Source organism: Euwallacea fornicatus, chromosome 35, assembly GCF_040115645.1.
Source record: "Euwallacea fornicatus isolate EFF26 chromosome 35, ASM4011564v1, whole genome shotgun sequence".
Lineage (NCBI taxonomy): Eukaryota > Metazoa > Arthropoda > Insecta > Coleoptera > Curculionidae > Euwallacea > Euwallacea fornicatus.
This window is the reverse complement of record NC_089575.1, coordinates 2099901-2122282: the sequence shown is the minus strand read 5'-3', so window position 1 is coordinate 2122282 and position 22382 is coordinate 2099901. Positions and strand designations below refer to the sequence as shown.

General features: G+C 42.9%; 1 protein-coding gene across 1 annotated transcript in view; it reads right to left on the bottom strand.

The window, feature by feature from the left end:
• wb (wing blister) overlaps nt 1–22234 on the bottom strand; it is a 76926-nt gene extending 54692 nt beyond the window's left edge. Inside the window, exon 1 of the mRNA XM_066299887.1 lies at nt 21918–22234. Coding sequence (XP_066155984.1) covers nt 21918–22050 — 133 coding nt within the window. The 5' untranslated portion in view covers nt 22051–22234. The remainder of the gene's footprint in view (nt 1–21917) is intronic.
• Nucleotides 22235–22382: the final 148 nt, after the last annotated feature.

The window sequence follows — 22382 nt, the reverse complement described above, 5'->3', positions numbered from 1 at the left end:
GCGGGACTGTTGAATCCATCCCGCACGAAAATACCCCTCGATAGAACTAATAGCCGTAATATTTCCCCGTTCCTTCTTCAACACGGCCGTCTCATTAAAACACAACTATTATAGTTTATTGTGCACGTGTGGCTTCAGGATATGGTCCTTTAACTCCCTGAGGCGCCAGAAATATTCCGCATGCATTTAATTCCCGTCTTTTTGTCCATTTTCTGGCTACCGCCATTCTTGGCAACCCTCCGAGCCTTCTCTGAAATCGAATCTGGAGGAAATTAGACGATGACAAGCTTTTTCTGTGGAAAGCGGTCGATGGGTTGTTGACATATTGCCAATTACATGTTTCTATCCGCAAATGCGGGATGATGCGATTCAGCACTCGTTATTTATTATTGCAAAAAGGTTTCAACAGCCGGTAAATACCACTTGAAAGCGAACCATTTTATGGCACCAGTAAATGGCACGACACCACGGCAATGCCGGTGCAAAAAAAAAAGATCGAAATAGTTCTATAACTGGGGCCGTTAATAATTTTTATGGTATTTAAAGTGATAAACGTGCGTTTATACCACCTGTTGGTGATTTACGTGAGAGTTTCCTGGTAACTTTCGTTCCCAAGAAGAAACCATTGCGATACAACATTATCACAGAGAAGTTGTGTTCTGTGATACGGGGCCTTTTATCATCCTTGTTCCATGAATTTTTAATTCAACTTGTTAGAGATAGCCGTTTCCGGGGTTGTAAACATTCCCAAATTATTTTATTGGGTAATTGCGAAGCCCGCATTCCACGTTTTACTGGCCAATTTTTCTTCTGAGATTAAAATGTGTGCTTTATTGCCTTTAACAACGATATTGCTGTTGCATGGCAAAGCTTTTTAATTATGCATCTATTAAACAAAAACGTTAAAGAGGCTTTTTTCATAAAGGGCCGTCTTATTTACGAGCCCGTCTCGTTTAAGTGGGCCCTAATAATTCTTCTAAAACCACACACTCTATTCCCCGCACTGTAATTCTTTCAGACATCAAGGGCCCGCAGCGGGGCTTCGCGCGACAAAAGGGCGGATGCCTCCCGCAGCCCTACAATACCTCGAACTTTGGGGCTTCGTTGTTCTAGATAAGAAAGAGAACAAGTGGACCTGTTCGATGAAAGGTTTTTGATGGTAAGATGAAGGGGTAATGCACCAAAATCAATATAGGAAACGAGCGGCAACGCGGGGCTCGTTACTTGTTTTCGAAAATGGCCGAGTTGCCAGGTTTACGAGAGATTTTTAACCAATTTTTATTATTAAATCGAAAATGCGCGTACAATACTTTCATGGCTATTCAAAGTCTTAAAATGGCGCCGATTAAGGCTTGAAAAGCGGTATAAAGCAAGTCACGCTCTAAGCTCTGTATACTACTGGATTCTTCCATATGACGTCACTCCTCGGAAATCTTTTATTTCCTAGATTAAAGAATTCAGTCCCTCCAGGTAACTTTACTTGGGAGAATCTTTAAAACCTGCTGAAATAGTTATTGGAGGTAGTTTTGTGCAGGTCCCAGATACGATTAACTTGCGACGGAGTTTGCGAAGGAAGCACATTATTTTTATATATTTTAACCTTCTTAAAAATCGCCCGATACGCAATTGTGGGGTTTTGGCGGATGGTTTCTAAGGACATTAGTGACGTTTATTTGCTTACGTCACGTGCGATTAACAATACTTCGTAATTATAAATCGAAGTTCGCCATATTGACCAGAAATTAGTTTACGGGATTTTTTCCTGGCCAAACTGTGGTTCTCAATTCCAAGCTCGAAGGGCCGTTTTCGAGGCCCACACGATGAAGGAAACGGGCCGCGAATTTCACTTTTGGAAAATTCAGCTTGGCAAATATGTGTTCTTTCGCTATACGTTTGGCTAACGTCTTTTGGAGAGGAGTTCCGGCAATTTTTGCACCACAGAGACGTACACGTGGGGCGGTTCAGGCAGGTAAGAATAAACTAAAACGAACAAACTCCGGATGACAGTTTTCAAACATATTCCGGCGCTCCCGGGGGACGTTGCAAAATCAGCTTGATGCGCACCTAATTTTAATTTACAACATTTATGAAAATCCGCCCAAATTCATTTGGCGGGATTTTTACCACCGCCCAAGTAGGTAAATATTAGCCTTAGTTTGTGTAAGTTAAGAACAAAGCACGTTATTTTCATACAAGTCTTCGACAGCGTGTGACGCTCTCGTGTATGCTAATCACGTTCTTCCAGACAAAGGTGGTTCCAATAATTATTAAAAAGACTTCGTGATTTTTCCTTTCTGGTAAGCATGACTCGACAGGGCCGCAAGACTCGTATAAATCGAAAACATGTACATAAATTTGGACCAATCTCTGTCAGGCCGAAAGCAGCTTGAAATCGGACAGAATGCAACAACTGTCTCCTTATTATAATTTCGTAGTCGTGAGGTTTCTTGCGGGGCACTTTTGCGGAATTTACCAGTGTGGTAGATGACGTGATTAATTAAATTTTAAGGGCTCAAGCTGGAAGCTAAAAAACACTACCACGAGACGTCAATGAATGTTTCGTTTACGATTTGCATGTTAATGTGTGTTTCGGAGAGATGTGGGAAGGGTCATGTCGAGGCAAACCCACAATATCCGTTCTGCGGGATCTGCGGTACCACATTTTTAGATGAAATTCTCCTTTCATTGTCTGTAAATGCACTTTGCCATCTAAAACGGGCTGGGAAAGATCGGTTACAAGATTTACTGCCTTTATTTTTCAAAGGAAACAAAATGACCGAACTGTCGTGACAAGTCATTTTGACGTCACTCTAGCGGCGCTGGCGCCGTCAAGTAATTTTATACGGAGGGATTTCCAAAACCTGCCGAAGAAGCTGTTAACAGTAGTTTCGTATAGGTTTCACGCGCGATTGATCTGAGATTAACTTCAGGGAAAAAGCGCATTAACTTCGTGCGATTTAGACGTCGCGGAAATCGTGAAAATTCGAATTGAACCGTCGCTGCGTGGTGATGGCGAAGGCGCCACAGGTTTCAAGGACCCGAGCGATGACGTTTGCATACGTCATACGAGCATAATAATGATTCGTGAATCGATGGGCGAAGTTCGCCATGTTGACCAGAAATCGATCCTCGACTAAGAATTTCACTTTTGGCAAATTGCAAAGTTGAGCTTGGCCAACGCGTAATTTTTACGATGCGGAGACGTACACGTCGGGAGTCAGAATTGAATAAAACGAAAAGGTTCTCTGTCACAGTTCTCCTGACTAAAGCCTCCACCAATGCCTTCGCTCCTGTTTTGCAGAGCGTCGCCTGGTTTGTTTGAAATTCGTACCTTAACTAGATGGTAGACGGAAGCGTAGCACTGCGGTACCGCACTTTTACGTGGAGTTCTCGTTCCATTGTCTCGAAACGCCCGCTTGCCGTCTAAGACGCGTTGGAAAAGATCGGTTACAAGATTTACCACGTTCATCTTTGAAAGAAAAGAAAATGACATTTTGCGAGGCGCCAGGTAAAATTAGCCACGCTTCACCAAGAAGAAGTTCAGGTTTTGTTGACTTTCGTCGCATTCTTGCGAACGAAACTCAGGTAGGAAATTCTGTATCGAAACTGGAACTCCCCGACATCTGGAATTCGTGACGGGGCCGCGACTCTTCGACTGCTGATCCCTGCACTAAGACGCGTTCCGAACCAAGTTGCGGAATCTTAATATTCTCGAATATCACCGAGAACGGAAAGGAAACAAAACGAGGAGGAAAAGAGTGGTGTCTCGAATGGACCACTTCACGTGTCGTAAACCTCACGGAGGAGGGCACATGCCAGTTTTGACGGTGTCAGCGACTGGGCGTGAGAATTCATTTTAAAATCGCAAACGTACAAAAGATAACGAACGTTTTGGGTCCCACATCGCGTTGGTCGCCAAATGTCACAATTGTCCCGCATTATTTTTCCACTTATGGCTGAAAACAACTCGTTTTACTTAAAGATAACAGCGAACCCCCATCTCCTCCTATCGGCTAACTAAATGCCTCTAGAAACAAAGCAGTAGAGATATCTAAGAAAAAGAAGATAAAGCAAATTCTTCTATTATGCGGTCATTATGCCGGCTGATAGCGTATCTTTATATGCAAAGCAGCCTTTTGAAGCGATAGCCAAAGGAAATAGTTGGGAAAAGAAGACTTTTCTGGTTAATTAAATTTCGAAAAAATGTCGATTTTTAAGCCTTAAATAAGAGGTTATTAATTTTAATGCGCCATGTGTTTTCTTCACTTTGAAGTCTTTAAATAAGTTTCTTATTTTAAGTAGTTGCACTGAGTCCGAGTTGTGAAATTCGCTTTAATGAATATCGCCGTGGGTTTATTGATATGGGCCGATTCAATTAACTGTTGGCACCTTTGTTTCTGAAGTGCAATTACACTATGGAGTAATGGTTTCGGTCCTTATACGGATTCTAGCATTAATATGTTATATTAGACGTTGCAGGCAAACAACGCATACTATGGGCAAAACCTACATTTAATGCACGAACGAAAAGAAGTTTTGATGGATCTTCGATTACAATACGAGAATGAGTCGGGGGTACAGTTACGAGTCTCGAGAGGACGACAGGGAACATGGAGCTCATAACTCTTATTACCTCAATTGCAAACACTTTCAAGTCGCAGCAGGAACAGCGTTAGCTGCCCACAAAAGAACGTAAGGTGACTGCACAAAGAACATTGAACGGATTCAATGAATTAGCATCATGTCATCATGTCGGGTTTTACGTACGGTGCTTCCCACGACCCAACCATCCGACGGTATCGAGAACTATAAGGGTTTCGCGTAATTTGAAAAAAGCGCATTGGCAGATAGCAAAGACAGGGGCGCGCGGCAAGTTAGGAGGAAATCGGGGCCGAATCTAGCGGGGTCGAAAATTCACAACGTCGAAGCAAGAGCGATTGTTCACCATTTGAAATTGGAAAATTGGGCCTCGAGACAGGAAGAACGTGAAGTTTGAGATTTGTCCAAAAATCGGGGTTGCGCCGGCAGCGCAAGTTTCGATTTTTAGCGCTTAATTTTGCATTTATTTCTAAGTTACAAAGTTTTATTGCACGCACTGTAGTATGCGCTTATTCCCGCGCCGGCGCTAAAAGTTCTAAATTATGCCCATCATCTCTGCAAAATAAATCTCCAGTTAAGTGCGAACCTACAGGGGTTAACCAGGTTAAAACAAACAGGGAAAAGTCGTCGTTGGCCGCTCAAGATTCGTAGACGCCATGATAAGTGGCAGTACGCCAATGAGTTTTGAAAACGTTCGAAGATCGTCGAGTTTGGCATATCGATTTGTGGATGTCAGGGGTGTCCCTACGCGAAATTCGCAATCATCGAAATGTCAAAGAAGAAGTCGTCGCTCGTCACTGTGAATTTCGAGAGTTGGTGGAAACTTCGGGAAAGGAAAAACGCCCCAGGTGAAAGTTGTCTGCAATTTGAAAATCGCACATTTGACAATGATGCCAGCAGCGACTAAGGCACACAGAACTCACTGTCCGCCAACGATTTAATGTAAGCATACCGAGTGCTGCAAAAGCTGCTTCATAATTTGTGAAAAATCGCAGTTAATTACAGCAGTACAGGCAACAGCAACGAAAGAATAAAATAAACATAAGAAATTCTTAGGAAATAAAGTTGTATTATTACGACTTTATGCCTCATTCCAGCTCTACGCCTAATTAGCTCGACCACCTTGAAAACCGGTTTCGATTCTATTAGATCTTGTCAATTCGATTCGTCTTGAGCTGATAAAATCAACATCCAGCATATTGGGCCTGAAGGAACGTATCCTAGCAGCGCCATCTGCCGCGTTTCATCCACTGCGAATCGAGGAAATAGCCGAGTCTAGGCAGCAGGACTCGCAGGATGGTGCACAGGACCGACCCACAGACGAGACTAATGGATATTAATGCAAATAAGGCCCCGTGATGAAGGTCCTGCTGCTTATATTCGAAGATTTGGTTTAGATGCAGCAAAAGTAACACGGCAGATGGCACTGGTAGGATACTTTCCGACAGGCCCAACGTACCTGCCGTTAGAATTGCCGATTGCTGGGTGAATTTGATTGGTTCGAGATGAAGCGAACTTGACGATATCGAATAGGGTCGAAACCGGTCTTTCAGATGCTCCAGCTAATTAAACGCAGAGCTGGAATCGGACACAAGTCGCAACAGGCCTTAATCTTCTCCGATAGCGAGGTTAGAAATTGAATTATTGCGACATCGCGGGTGCATTAACGTCAAGATTCGCATTGCCGCTACAGTAAAAGGCAACATCGCATCTCTCGCTTGTCGTACAGTATGTGTGCGTTGATACGTGGATCGTCGCTTGGCCTCAGCTGCGTTGCTGCATCGCGATCATTTTCCTCACCTCATATTGCCTCACCGAAGGGCCGATTTTCATATCGAGCCAGGAAGAGCGACGGCGAAGCTACACCGCAATTGGTGCACTCGAGCCTTAATTCTTTCTCTGGAAATTAGATTTAAAATTAATTACTTCCGTCCATTTTGAACCTGTCTTCGAAATTCGTTGGTTCTCCCGGTGTTATTTATCGTGCGGCCGTTAAACCGCGGCGCTTTCAGTGTACACACGACCCCCCCCCCCTCCCCCTCTCCCCCCCAAGCTTCCGGGGGAGCAATTTCAAGTATCCACTTTCGGGGGAAATCCGAAAAATGCCTGTAAATCGTGTACTATGGACGGGAAAAGAAATTTCAGCGAGTAGCCTCATTACTGGAAATCCTTGCCGAAACCGAAACGGAATCCTTTTGGCTCGGCCGCTGATTATAAAACAACACCGAGAAGCTGCTGTCCAATTAAAATGAACAACACAGGGGCGCAACACGAGTCCTTTTCGTCACGAAAACATCCCGAGATGTTGGCGTCACCCAGGCATTGTCAATAGGAAACTCATTAACTAGGTCAAGAGGTTAAACGACCAAAAACGGCTAGGTCAAGGGGTGAATAAGGGGAAAATCTAACAGGTGCAGGAAGTTGTCCCTCCACCACTGTGACACTCAATTCAACCCCCGCAGACTTTAAATTATGGCAGGAACAGATTTATGGCCGTGGGATTTTTATGCCATAGTCGGATAACGAGCTTCCAAAAGAATTTCACCCTCTTGACCGGTCGACGATGGGTAGGGGGTGTAAGGGCTGGCGTCAGGTCACGAACCTCTTTCTCCCTGTCTTTCGCTGGCAGTTTTTCGAAACAGGAATCATTAATGCAGCACGAATCAGTAAAATATATTTATAGAATGCTATGTACATATAAGGTGCCTACATATACATATATATTTGTGAGTGTTGAAGTGCCTCAGTGATGGATATGTAAGGTCGATAAGGCGTCCACGTACCCACGTTCCGCCACTGATTATAAGTGAGGGTTTTCAGCAATTTGAAAAACGTACACGTGAAACCGCCAATAAAAACCGAAAATCACAATTTTCACACACAAAACTGCGTGAAAGATTATGAGAACTTCTAAAAACGTCTTCAATACTCCAATGACTTATTCAAAAAATATTCTGGTTTCAGGGCTATAGAAGTTTTCTGTAATATATTTCTCTATTTGAATGCAGCGAAAGCAGGGGCGTCCTGGGGGTGTTTTATGCTCAAAGGTTAAAAAGATGCGGAGGGAGGTAATTCTGAAAAGTTGCCGAACCTCAAAACTTCATGATACGCCAATTGCACATTAGGCGCCATACAGGTTTTCCATGATTAAAAAAACGTGGATTTGGAAGCCTGCAAACTAGGCAACTAAAGAGCATAATTTTCAAGCAAGAACCAGCAGTAAGGGAAAAAATCATAGTTATACAAAATAGTGGAAAAAGCCATAACGCAGGGATAAAGTCGTGTCTTACTCCCAAGGAGGTAAAAATTCAAAACGGACGAAGTCTTTGCTTACTAACCAAAACTTGTAAACTTTGCGAAATTAGGCACAATAATGATATTAATGAATACTGAAATTTCGTGCTTATTAAGAAAAGACAGTGCCGTGCGTAATTCCGCAGAACCCCTAGGAATTTCAAAAATGTAGAGTCTGCGCATCGACTTTTTGTACTTGACTTTAGGTGCTCCACAATTTGTCCGGAGTAGGATTCTGATTTCTGCAAACGCAGGTTAAATTACAGAAAATCGTACTTTTCCGGCTTGTAAATTAGCTGAAAAACAGTGGCGTATTTAGTTTCACCAGAATTATTAAGAACTTAAGAAGACTAAAGGCGCGAGATTTTTTACTTCCTGTAACCTCCTCGTGACTTCCGCAAACAGCTTTCGGGTGTACAAAATTATAGAGAATTCTTATGTACTTTGAAGCCGACGAAAGACTGTGGGGCGCCCACTTTTACACGCACATCTATCGGGAATTTCCAAAATTCGGGGTATCGGGACATCTGAAAATCGGAGAAAACATGAGAAAATTTCAAAGGAAAGATCGCATGGAAAATTTATTTTCCACGAGAAATAGTTGAACTTAAGTATGCATGAAGTCCCGAGTAAACGCAAAGAGTTCCAAACTTAAAAGGGAAAGCCGTCCATCGCGCTACGTTGCAAGATCTTGTGAAAACTCCAAAAACCAAATTCGCCGATAGTTTTCGGAAAAAATTGAAGACGGCGAATTTGCAGGCAGTAAATACAGAAACGTGTACCGAACGCAAATTTCCAAGAAGCACAGTTTCGAGAACCAGCACCGACCAATAAAATTAAATGGAAGATGCCGTATTTGGACGTCCGCACTACTGCGATCTCCGAAACGGTGAGAGTTGCAAAATTGATTTGACTGGAACGAAGCTGTCGTTTTGGACATTTAATGTGCATCAAATTGCGCTACCGTAATTTTTGCCGGGATTTTGATTCCATTCATCGAACCCCAACTTACGTCTTCGATGTTTAAACGGCTTGTCCGAGCCATATGGTCGCATACAAATGAAATCTTTTGTACATATACCAAAAAACAACATATAACCCCATTATACTGATGAAGACAGCTACGGTTAATTTATTTTCGTCACGGCCCCGAAGGAAAAATCGAATTATATCGAGAACAAAGTCTCATATATCAGTCCCACGTATACCTACACTGAAAAAAATTACGCGCGTATCTTTAAATGGCCACGGAACAGTTAAGACTCGAAATAACATATTTAAGACGATTAAACGAAATGGGCCGGTGGTTATCTCTTTAATTTTATCTCTTAGATTGGCGATTTAATAATGCGTTTAGCGATATGTTGTGAAATGCGGGAGCCATTAAAGGCTGCCCTGCTCGGGCTTTAACAGTTTCAAATCGGACTCGGTACTTAAAAGTGACCGGTGATTAATTGGCCGGAATTACGGGAGATGGAAAATGTGAATATGCAGTTGTTTTGGAGTCGACATCTTTAATCCACCTTGTGCAGACAACTATAAACTCTGTAATGTGTAATACAAAGCGACCCGTAGATGTACCTTTTATGTTCATCCATTGAAATTACAAATTGCCACCACTGCGTCGCTTGTTAATTGGAAATGTCAGGTTGAGCGCCACCTAGTCCAAATATTATAGTTATCTTTGCTTAATGCGCGGGCTTATTAAGAACAAAAGACAATCTATTAATCTTGTCGCCCTGCGTGTGGGTAAACAGGCCGTGGAGTCTGGAGGCAGCGGCCGAACGTACAAAAATCATTAGGCGAAACAAAAATACCCCAATGGTTATTCCATTTGGGACTGCTAAATCGAACCATTGGCAACTTTAACTAGAAGATAATTGCCACGGAACTTACCAATGCCGTGCCTTCGTTTTACCCTCTTTACGACATGTATTATCCTCTATTACCGAAAGTTTGGTCTATTGACCTGAAGTCCACTTACAACAACTTAAACCGAGATTCCCCCAGGAGATCGTTTCGGATAATTCCTGATGCAAAACCGCAAATGTCACGTGTGCATGTACGCTTAGTCCAAGTCAAATAATTGGGTCCCCGGGAAATTGTAAAGTTGTAATGCATACAGCAGCCAAGATCCCGGCTTCCCGGAGGTCTTCAAACAACGCATTAAAAGCGATTGCGCCGCAAACAAGAAGTTGCAACATGGATAAGGCTGTTTGCTTTACTCGATTCTAGATCGTTTTCGATAATAATTGGGTTTTATGCGTGTTCGATAGTGTACCGCGTCGATAAAGAGATTGCAGTATTTGACGCAAACTGGAACGGGAAAAAAAAACTAAAGGAAAGTCGATCTTAAAGTTTTTTTTTTTAATTTGTAGCTCAGCTCGGATCCCGACTGCGTTGCTGACATTGCTGCCATTGTGAACTACACACGTCACTAATATTTTCCTCAAAGTACGCTTCGAGCTGTGACGAGCCAACGACAATTTTTTGGGAAATTTTAAGCACTTTTGTCCTAGAAAACTATTGCGCAGGGTTCGAATCACGAAGCGGACAAAGTTTCGACCTTTCTGATCAATTTTCCGTCTCCTTGCCCGCGAACTCGCTCGCATAAAAATGGCGCAAACATTAGCACCGAAACTTTTTACCTTAGTGACTTTTACGCCTCTTCTATTAACACATCACGTCCTTCATGGAATTACTGGAACATCGAACATTTTTAACGCCACTTAAGCACTACGTCAGCTCTTTTTGATTATTTAAACCACGCACAACACTGGAGATAAACAAAATAGATAAAACATTACACCAAATGCCGCCGATGTTCATATTTTTTTACCTGTCGACTTCAACATTTCCGCTAAGGCGAACTTCCTGTCAAGTTCGAGCCGAAAGGAGTGCGCTCCGCGCGCTCCTTTTACACTCCAGCCACCCCGCAAACGTCAAAACTCGTCAACCATTAAGAGCCCCGGGCACGTTTCTCTTCCCTTCAACGGAATTGAACTGAAATCGGGACTTCGGAGGTTAATTAGCAACGTGGAAGACTTGATGGTTTCTCTGAGGAAAAATGCGGCGGGTGAGAATTAATTTGATGTTCAATACACGCAGGGAAATCAAATAATCTAGAAGCAGAGGTCGAGGGCTCTTAAGGCGAAACTTTTGCATGCGTGTTTCCTAACATTTCTCAACGCACAGCTGAAACGCCTTAATTAATACAACTAAAAATGCCTATTTTTTTAATCTGACAACGATTAATGCATCATTTAAATTGGAATAAGCGAAAGCCGCGTTTTCCTTTAGCTCGTTTTTCATTTATTCTTTTGTTCGGTCGGCCGCAATAACACTCTTTTATCCGATTTCTGTAACAATGCGTTTTTGTGCTGCAGCAGCATTTATTTTTATTTAAGCCGATTTACGAGTTAATCGAGTCTGAGGTGTGATTACTACCTTTCACCACTGCTTTTAGTGCAATTTAGCCCTACCATGTACTTTCTTTTACTGTTTTACCGCCCACAGTGGTGCGTTTTCGAGTTGGAAAAAAAAATGCGTGTGAATTTTTGCTCTCAGTGTTGGTTCTTTGCTCGAGAGCGTAAATATTTGACGGGGACAAGCCTGTTGGTTTAACAGGTACTTTTTCAAATTAGGCGTTTAAATAGGCAATCTTCCTTCTATTTGCGTAAGGCATTTTTGTGGGTTATGAAGAAGTCATGTGCGGTAGACGACGCTGTTGAACACCCGAGCCTGGGGTAATTTGTCGGCAATGGTCTTATGAATAGCTTCTATGATCATACGAATTACAGCGTTAGGCACGCGATTATAATGTGCGAGTAGTCACTGTCAAGAGCCTCTATCAGACTCTGATCTTTTCACGTGGGCCGCCGCGCCAACCCGATTCAGCTCCAAGGGACAATTTAGAAAAAACCCGGCTGTTTGGTGCCACAAAAAGCCCGCGGGTTCCCGCAAGTTTCCAACTCACATGTTATTGATCGTGTATATTTTTAAGCGTCTGAAAAATCAAATAAACTTGAGTACATCGACTCGGAATAACGCAGGGCATCGATTTTTCCAAAATTGTATTCGTTTCTTTGATGCCCAGTGAGGAAAACCAATAATTCCCGGGATTACCACTCAAAACACATTCGTTGATCGTTAAGAGATTAACGGCTTTGTTTAGGTTACCTTAGACTTCGTTTATTTTGGGAAAACAGAAGCCGGCTTAAGCTCCGGTCTGGTAAGGTGTTGTTTACAATTTGCCAGTCAAGTTTACAGGGGCATATGCAATTTCTTTCAGGTGCTCGACGTGGCTTTCTCCCATTACCAACACAATGCGACCAAAAACTAAAATTTCCCACGACATATCGGCGATCTTAACCTCGTTCCTTTGTCCGCGGTGGTACCGCCTTCGGCAAGAACCTCCTTGCAGAGCGGTGCGTATGATACTTAAAAGATCGCGACCAATAAATGACTCATCGGCGTGGCGTCTGTCTCGTGCGACAAAAACGCGACATGGTACCAACAACGGTGGGTGGAACGACCACAAGTGACTTTGTTTCCATCAATCTTGGCACCAGAGGAAAACGAAATCAAGGTTGAAAACGTGAATTTTCATTACTCTCGCCAATATCTCCGCTCTCACAAACATCCTGAAATCGTTCTTCAACCTCTCAGTTTACATAGGGCCAAATTATTAATGTTCTGTCAACATTAACTGCGGGCTAACTTCCACAAAAATGTCGAAATTGGGTCTAGGCATCGGCCAGTTTCTTGGTTGCCATGGAAACTAGTTTGATGTTTAAGATGACAACACGTCAACGACGTGATTGCTAACGAAACGGGACTTAAATCGAATCTATTAATTTTGTACCCAATGGAAACGTAGTAAAAATGATCTAGGAGCGTAAAAGTTGGCCCGAATCGTTGATTTTTGGGCTTCAAACACAACCAGCGATGTCCCTTGTGTCCAAATATTGTTACCAATCTTATGCCCTCAAATCATTCAACATAATATTTTCTTGAAACATTGATCAGCCGGATCTTGATTTATGTCGAAAATCCCTTTGCAAGATTCGCCTAGGAAAACCGATGAAACGAACCAGTGGCGTAACTCACCCTTAAGGGGCGCTTGTGATTAAAAAAAATTAATCTCTACGTAAAGTACGGGCTAAAGATTGTCGCGATGTAACACAGTACGCCCCTGAAATTTGGTCTTTTCGGCAGTTGCAGCGAAGCAAGAGGACGCTTTGCCGTTTGAGCCCGGAATATAATCAGTGGCGTACCGCGCTTGCAAGAATGATGGGCATATTTTGTCGCCTCATGAAGTGTGTTTCGCGTTCTCAAATTTATTAAATGTGAATGAAGAGAAATCACAAGAAGATCGATTGATCTTCTCTATATGATTTCCTTTCGCGTAGAGCCGCTTTTAATGTCATTAAACATCCGCAGCGGGGCAAAATTTGCCCTACATTATTTGTTCCGTTCACCTCTTTGTCAAGATTTCTCTTTCATGCCCCTGAATTTTAAAATTAATTGGAAAAATATGCACCTCCCACCAACACCATCCATCACGGGAGGCGGTAGATTTTCCAAATTGGGTGAAATCATTCCGCCCGCCAAAACTCATATTTCTTACGTCACAACGATACTTAACCTTTTCCATTTCTATCAATGAACACAACAGTGCTGGAGATAAGACTCGAATAAGCGGAAAGTTTGACTTTAATCGGACGATGTTATCTGGTCGTTCATTTGTCAAAAAATGTGGAGGAAGTTTTCCATTGTCCACTTTAAATTTCCCCCCGTACCTGCGTTGCTGTGCATTTTTTTTCCGTGGAGATATGTGATACCTCCGTTGTCTTTCAATTGAAATGTGGAGGCTTGAAGGAGGATTGAAAGCGAGGGCAATTAAAGTTGAATACAATAACGTGCCCTTCGTACGAAAATTCCCCATACAATACGCCCTACGTCTTCCTTATCTCTGAGAATATAGGATGTTAGGTACGCTCCATTGTGCTCCTTTTGGGTGGTATGCGATGGATGATAAAAACCATTAGGAAAATTATCATTTTTCTGATACGTAAAAAGAAGTATTTCCTAGATACAACAACAATGGACAATTACAGGATAGTGGTTGCATTGGCAAATTGAATCTCTGACGGGCCGTTCATCTTAATCACAGTCTTTTTCTTCCACTTTGAAGAGCGGTAAATCGTATATTAATTGATTTTAAATAGGTCGGATTGGAAGAGGCAAACTCGTATATATTCTGATTGATGTGCTCTTTGTTCCGCATTAAGGTGGGGTACAAATCGACGGAGTAACTGGTAATTGCGGCTGTTTATACTCAAGATCAACACGCAAACAATGGCGCCGTTTTATTGGTAAAGTTGCTGCAAATGAATTTCCCATACAGTGCCTTCCATTTTATGAGTTCGTTCATTGTTTGGTTGTTGGCTGTAAGAAGGTCAGAGAGCTAGTGAAGTGGCCAGAAATGCCATGGGAACTTTTCGAAAAAAAAAAAAAACAAACAAACAAACTATAATCAGCTTTCCTAGCGGAAAGCACTTGCTTCGCCATTTCGTCAGGAAAACTATTTTCAGGTCCGTTTTGCCCGATAGCTAACGGGCTGAAGTACTATGGGGTATTGGTATATCTACTTAGTATAATCAGATCTGATCTCTGAAAGGTATCAAGAGCGAGGGTCAGTGACTTTGAAGTTCTTCGGTCTGTTATGTCGTCCCGTTTGCACCATAATAGGAATCATACCGTACGTACGAGATCATGTTTACGATACCATGGGAATTGTTTGCGTTGGACCGGCTCCTTGTACTCACGGACTTTATATAGGTAATTTTGCTTTCTGCGAGATGTTTGAACCAGCTTTTTGCCCGGGTTTTATCTGGCACTCGTAAAATATTTCGCTAGGTTTATTGCATCTACGAGAATTCGAGCTTTACTTTACGATAACGACCCTCCGAAGCCTCTACAGTTTACACACCGACCGGGGATAAAAGCGGCGTGAAAAATTTAATAAGAAGACAACGGCATTCGAACGACAGCAGCCATGTAGTGTAAACTATGTTGTTCGTTGGTCTGAGGCTGCTGCAGACTAGATCAGACCTTAAATGGTAATTTCCCTCGAAGGAGAATGTTTAAAATTCATTTGGCGTCCGGCGACGTGCATATAGACACTCCAGAATTTACATACGCCCATTTAGATGCATATTTAAAGCGCCACTAAAACAACACTTTGGCTTTTTTGCCACTCGTTTCCGCTCATCAACACACACCCAGATGATGATTAAATTTTCAACCACCGTTTTTTCCTTGGACGGAATGATAGGCAACATACATCTCGAGTCCTCAGCGAAATGAAGATCTTCCGATCCTCTATGCTTCGATAAATCTCATTCTTTGTTTTCCCTTCACTGTGCAACACTGATAAATTGTTTTTTAATTGGTTTTAATGGGACGGATAGACAGCTGAAGCAATGACTGATTTATACCTTCTTTGTTTTCTTTTTGGGCAGAGCGTTAAGTGTTTCTCGTTTAAGTGGGAATTGGGCGAAAGCTCTAAACAACCGCTCGAACCACGAAGGGGACACCGTTGACCATGCGATCGTTTGGACTCGCAATGGAGACCCGCAAAACTCTGGAAACGTATCGAAGTCCGGCAACGTTGACGTGCACCCGAAGGCCGCCATTGTGACGTCGAACTTGCCGGGAACCTCAATTGAGGGCAATGTGGCGATTAGACAAAAGACTGTTGCGACGTTGTCATTTTTCAATTACGCACGAGTCACAGGTAGAATCTGTCGTCCTCACGAAAGCTACCGGTGCGGAAGGTGAATCTTACGTTTCGAATTTAAAACGCGTCTCTCTGATGGGGCTTTTGTTTAAAGGACCCCTCGTACACTCTTTACGACAAACATCGAAACCCACCTAAGTCGAGCAAATTTTTTCATACCTCTGCCTGTTTCCGTTATAATCTTTATGTAAAACCCGAGCCGGCGATTATTCACGTAAAACGATTCCGTCCTTTTGGCTTTCGCGCCTTTGTATTCGGTTCTTATGGTGGCTAAGTTATTGATGATTGCGCGCTCTCTCAACATGTCCAAAACCGTTTAAGAAGGTGCAAATAAGGCTTACGGAGCTGATTCAGTGCACCTGTACACGGTAATGAGTTTCGGTGAGTTTCACAAAGGAATCTGATGCCATAAAGGCTGCGTATTCGACAACGAGATTTTGAGCCGAACCAACATTCTTGGCGTAAGCGGTCGCAAAATGACTTTAGATCGAATTTCGTTAGACAAAAAACAACGACATGTCGCAATAGACTGAGTCGGAACGGGCACTAAATGCACAAAAATGGCGGGTGAGCCGGGGTACTTGGCATTCACCACTGTGTCAGGAAAATTTAATTTGGAGTTGGAGAAGGTGCATTTCCGCCTCCGCCCGCTTCTACTTTGCTCAAATAAAGAGTTCGCCATTCGCATGTAGTACAACAATCGACAGCACGAAAATGGGGCATATAATGCCGTTGAATTTTTAGAGCTCTTTTCCGCTTTTGGGAAGTCGCAGCTACTCCCGACCGAGTTAACATTTTAAATTCATGAAACGCACAAAAAAAAAGACTAAACGGCAACGTCTGGCGGCACTGATCCCCCTCGTCGTTTATCGAAATTGACGGTTTTTGGCAGTTCTTCGGCGCAACGATAATTTTCAAAAGCATTAAGAGCTGCTGAGGCGACTGAGGCCTCAATCGTTAAAGGAGAGGAAGGATTATGTTTGATCTCTTACAAATTGAATCGAGAAACTCACAAGTTCAAGTGAGCCTCGGGTCAAATGATAAAGGGTGATAAGTAGCAGTCGCTGTCGCTATGTGGGGACATCTCTTCAGTTTTCCATTGGCGTCCCTTCTTCTCTTCATTTCCTCGTTCGCTGAAACAATTATTATTGCCATGCACAGCAAAATATACCTGTAATTCTGCACTGCATACACCCATTTAATGTATGCACATCCACGCATTCGACGTGAAGTGAGAAAAAATCAAGATGCGAGCGATTACGACGAACTGAAAACTATTCTGGCCTACCTTATACGAGTCGCATATTGTATGCAAATCGTAGAGTAATAAGAAATCGGAAATAAATTTTGCTATTTCGAATAAACAACGGGGATATAAATTCCGTTTTGCAATTCTATTCCAATTTGAATTTCACCGAGAATAAGTTACCTACCGGTATGTAAATTGAACTCAGACTATAGGGAAAATGGATGGACTTGTGTCTGTGTTTTCCCGAGAGAGAAGGAAAATGTGGAATTTAGTACTCGAAAGATGTTGTAGGCATTAACGACCGCGCTAATTTATAATGGGATAATTATGGTCACATTTGACGAGAACTGCGATAATCCCGCGGCACGGACTCGCAGAACAAAGCAAACCCAAATTTACGACGGCTAGAGCTGAAGAGCTCAGAAGCACTTTCCTACGTTGTGAATTGCGAGAGGGTCGAGCCGCCGAAGTCTAACTCTCAAATCTCGAGGTCTAAATGACGATTATAAACCGATTTCCTTGAGCAAACTGCTCAATCAGATTCACAAAGAAACGCAAACCAAAGGAAATGCTGAAGCTCGCCAGTCACGGCTAATGACGATTAAAGTACCGCGAATGTAAAAGTTCCTGTGCTAAGTGGCAACGCAGCGCGGTCCGACTGACAAGCGAAAATGGCCGCCGTAATCGACGTCGAAGTGCGTGCGACAGAGACGGAAACTGACAATGTGCGTGGGCCAAGTTGCCACGTTTAACGTGGAAATATCGAGTATCGCATTAAGTGTTTCTAACTCCAGGTAAACAATCGGCAAAAAGGCCAATAAAGAGACCTTTAGCGCCTTCTCGAAAACCACGTCAATGGGCACGTCCAGCCGGATCGTAAATTTCTCTTTTTGAGAACTATAAAATCCGATACAAAGGTACCGAAATACCTTTTTCTGTCACTCTCGAAGCAACATACGTGAGGGTGTTTATTGTTATCGTCGCGCCTTAAGGGAAAAAACTTAACCCTTTTTCTCGGTATGTAAGCGTGTTCGGACTGTCCCGTCCGAGTCCTCGTGCGATTTGATGGTTTTAATTAGCCTTTCCTCAAGGCCTCATTAAACCCCAACGCAACTGGCCTCCTTCCGCTCACATCTGCAAATTGATTATTGCCATCAATTGCCAACCTAAACTGATGATTATTTTTGCACTATCGATTAATCCCCTCAATTACACGAAGTTCATGGACATTGTGTATTTATAACAACATTCTGCTGGCATTAATCATCTAAATTTAGGAACCATTTACAGGCAGAAAATAACTCATATGGGCTATCTCTGTCCGGTTTATAACTCGTTTATCTATATAGATATTCCGCTCATAGATAGCCGCCATGTTATTGATAGCGTTACCGTAATTATGCTTCTCATGTGCAGTGGTTTATACTTGTTTTTACAAGTTTATCAAGCCTCCCTTTTCCGGTCCATAAAGTACACATTATAAGGTAAATATTGGCCATAGACTTTTACCAGACGGTCCAATGGCTTGGGCATCGAATCAGCGCGGTAAATCCGGACAGGCGCAATTAAACCGATTGAAATAATTAAAGAAACGAGTTTTATATATAAAATAAATTGTTTCGTACGTGGTTTTCAATTAAGATATTTTACACTCGCCGGATCGCACTTAGCAGATGAAATCTTTTAATTATCATAATCTGTTAACTGTGCCTTAATGGCTTTAATGGGTTCGAGAGAGCAACGGAGTCGTTGATGATGTTCAACAAATTTCCTTCGTAAGTGAAGTTAAGTGGAGTGCGATAATAGTGGCATTACACCCATGAGTTTGGGTAATTATTGTCATTGAAGTGCTCACTAGTGCAGCATGCAATTTATGTGATCATTAATTAAAAATTACTTTGTGAAGATAACTGACGCCCGTGACTCCTTCGATAGGTCCCTTCGCAGCTTCGAAAGGTCATCATGAAAAACGCCCGGGGGCGCCGCTAGGACCCGTCCAAAAAGGGGAAAGAGTTTTTCTCCAAGGAGTAGCTGAGTTCCAGCTAACTCGCGACTGCGTCGAAAACGCGCAACGCCACTGATCTTTTCACCTTCGAGATCCTTAAGGTTGCTCCACTGTCTTCTCCGCGCAATCGCCCAGGGGCGCATCAGGCAGGTTCAAAGGGGAAGAATGTCTGAATTGAAAATTCCAACTTTTGACCTTCCAAAAATTGACTCAGAACGCAATTCACGCAAGTTTTTTCAAATTCAAAGAAGAAAACTTCCTAAATTATCCACGCAGGGTCGCTCATTGGTCCGTTTAAGTGCGATATCTCGGCAATTACGAGCGGTAGAAGGAAATGTTCCCTAGCAAGGTTTTTGGTCGTTAGGAGTTGCGTAGTTTAAAATCGCCTTTAAATGTACAGGATCCGCCATAAAAGATGGCAGAACTAAATTCGGTGTTTTTCGAACGGAGCCCCCGATTTTTACGCCCTTTTCGGATTTTTCGCCAAACTATCGAGTCAGGTCACGTAGAGGGTCTTGTCAAAAATTTACCGTTTCCGAGTTATTCGGGAAAATTGGAAAATGGCTGGAAGGACTCGCAGAAACCGGTGCTGCGCCCCAACCGCTGCAAATCTCGGAATGAGTCTTATGGGGCGCCAAGCGGACCTAATAAGCTACGTTTTCGCGTGTTCTAATGTAAAGAAAAAATCCATAATCTCCGAAAAAACCCCGCGAATTTGCGTATTTTAGATGGAACGCCCCGATTTTCCTGTCGGCACCGTGTTAAGAACCTAAAAATCTACAATTTTCCTCAATACCTCCCCATCCCCAAACTCACCCGTTTTTAAGTGCCCGAAAATTGCCTCTTTTTGGCTTTGGAATGTTCGCAAAAGTCCGGTGACGTCACCATAGGCCAGTGTTGCGCCATGGCCGGTGGCGGTCAGTGTCACTCTAGCATTTTTCGCGAGTATCGATGACCGCGCTATCATTTTATTTTCGGAATCGCACGTTTATTCTAATTTACTTTTCGCTAATATTGCCCTACATGGAATGCGGACATTTTCATAGATATTTCCACTTTTCCGCCATGAAATTGAAAATAATTAAATTTTTATTCTGATGCAATAAAGTGATTTTCCGCAGTTTTACGCGTTTTTGGAACCTGAACACCGTGTCGTCGAGAAAATTGGGGAATTTCATTTAAAATGGGGCAAGTATTGGGGGTTTCGACTCGTGCCACTTGGGGGGCCTATTTCGGGGGTCACGGAAAACTGCTTTTTTTGCAATTGAAATACGTTAAAACGCAGCTCATTAGGTCCTCTTAGAACCCCATAGAGCCGAATCCGAAGTTAGGTACAGCTCCGATTCCCGTGAGGCGTTGCAACTGCCGAAGTTCTTGAATTCGCTGGAATAACCCGCAAACGGTTAATTTTTAACGCAAGACCCTTAACACACGCTAACTTTAAAATTTAATCAAAAACCCGAAAATGCCAAAAATCGGGAGGTTTTGTTAAAAAAATATATATATAATTTGGTACTACTCTGCTTGTATGACGCACTCCGCTCATTGAAAAACAACTTTAAAACACATAGGCCTTAATGACCAAAAACCATAGTCTAAAGCATTTCCTTCTGAAGCTCACGTTTACTGAGATATCGCATTTTGGTGCACTTTTGAGTAGCCCTGTATATCAAATAAATAAAAAAAAACTTTCAGCCTCAAAAAATCGAGCGTGAAGCCAGAGCCGCGCCCAAAGTAAATTTCATGTGATCATTCGGCCAAATCAGCAACTCCTTCCATTCTCAGTGGCTTTTCACAAAATTTTTAAAGGGGCAACAGGGGTGCTTTCCCCTGAAAAGTGCAGTTTTAATCAATTTTCAGCTGAGTTCAAAGACTGGCTTCAGAACTGGATTTTTTACAGTTCGAAGGGCCAAAGGTTCGACCACTATCGCCAATGCTCAGTGACGTAACAGGTTCAGGCTAGAAGGTTATTAATTATTGCGTACTAGAGCACGTCGCGCCACAGCCTTTTTGCCTCTACAATGACCGAAAAACACCGAATCCCTTGCTGATACTCAGTGGCGCACTCAACTCAAACCGATAGATGAAAATGTTCGACGAATTAATAAACGCGTTTCAAAGCCGATAACACCAGAGTTTGTTTTTTTTTGTAATTTCAAAAGCACGAGATTCGATCTCCATTAATGGAATGAATCGAATCTCTTGAATTCTCGGTTGTGCGCCAGGATGAATTTCCATTGGGACCGATTACAAACGCGTCTGCCATCAAATTTTTCATATTTAACACCGAATTACTGCGCACGCCGCTGATTTATTTAGCAGTTAGAAATGCGAATATTTTCCTTGCAATCGCCAAAAACAACATTGAGAACGCCGAGTATTGCGTCAGACACACCTTCGAAGGGGAGAAACCACGATGAATTCCACCTCCATTTTAAGAAAGTGTTCACAGCCGAACTACACCACTGGTTGCTTAAAAATTGGTCACGACTTAAAAAACGGTGGCGAACGAATTCCGATTTGCAAGAAGTCAGCGGCGCATCCCACATCGATTCAAAGGTGCGACGTAATATAGGTCAAGAACTGAAGAATCCAAAAGTACCTTTGCTGGCCGCGCTACGCCTATGAACTCCCGTACGGGCGTAAATTCGATTTAAAATCGGTCGAATTGAAAATATCTCCAGGGAGAACGCAGTGGCGCATCAGGGACGCGATTTGTTCGACGAATCGAGGCCAATTACAGAATCCTTCATTTTGGCGCTCGTGGAAGTAGTCTAGTTTTGGCGTTTTTCGCAGGGATCGAACCGGCCCATTTGATCCCTAGCGTGTACAGGGAACGACGAGAATCCCTGCGATTCTATGTACTTCCCGTACCCCCAGCAATTAATCGACTCTCTTTCGCCCTTTGATGCGCCTGGCGCGGTGACGAGGCGACGGTCGCTCACTCCCCGTGGTCAAATACTTACCATATTTAATTCCTCCCTTGTTAGTGCGTTTCGCGCAACTGGTCAAGCAGACCAATACAACAAAAACAAGAACCACACACTGATGCTGCTTTTTAAATCCCATCGTGGATCCGTGAATACTACAACTAAGCATTGGCACTATGCAGAGTCATTCTTTTCGCGAAGACTGACTTTCACTTTAAAAAACTTGAAATTGCATTTCTCGGACATTTTTCTCGAAAATTTTTTCGTCGAGACACGTGTTCGAGAGGCTGCAGCTCGCGCGATCACAAACCTCTCGTCGATTCGGTTTTCAGACTGATCGTCTCGTCTTAAGAAGCTCGAGCCGAGACCGTACGCCAAGACGGATTTAGCTTTTGTCTTTGGAAGGTGAGGTACTGCCGCAGCCGCCTGTCGAAGGATCAGAAATAGCACCTAGTGATTGACCCTCCGAGGCGGACAAGGTTTATTGATGGGGCATTTTTT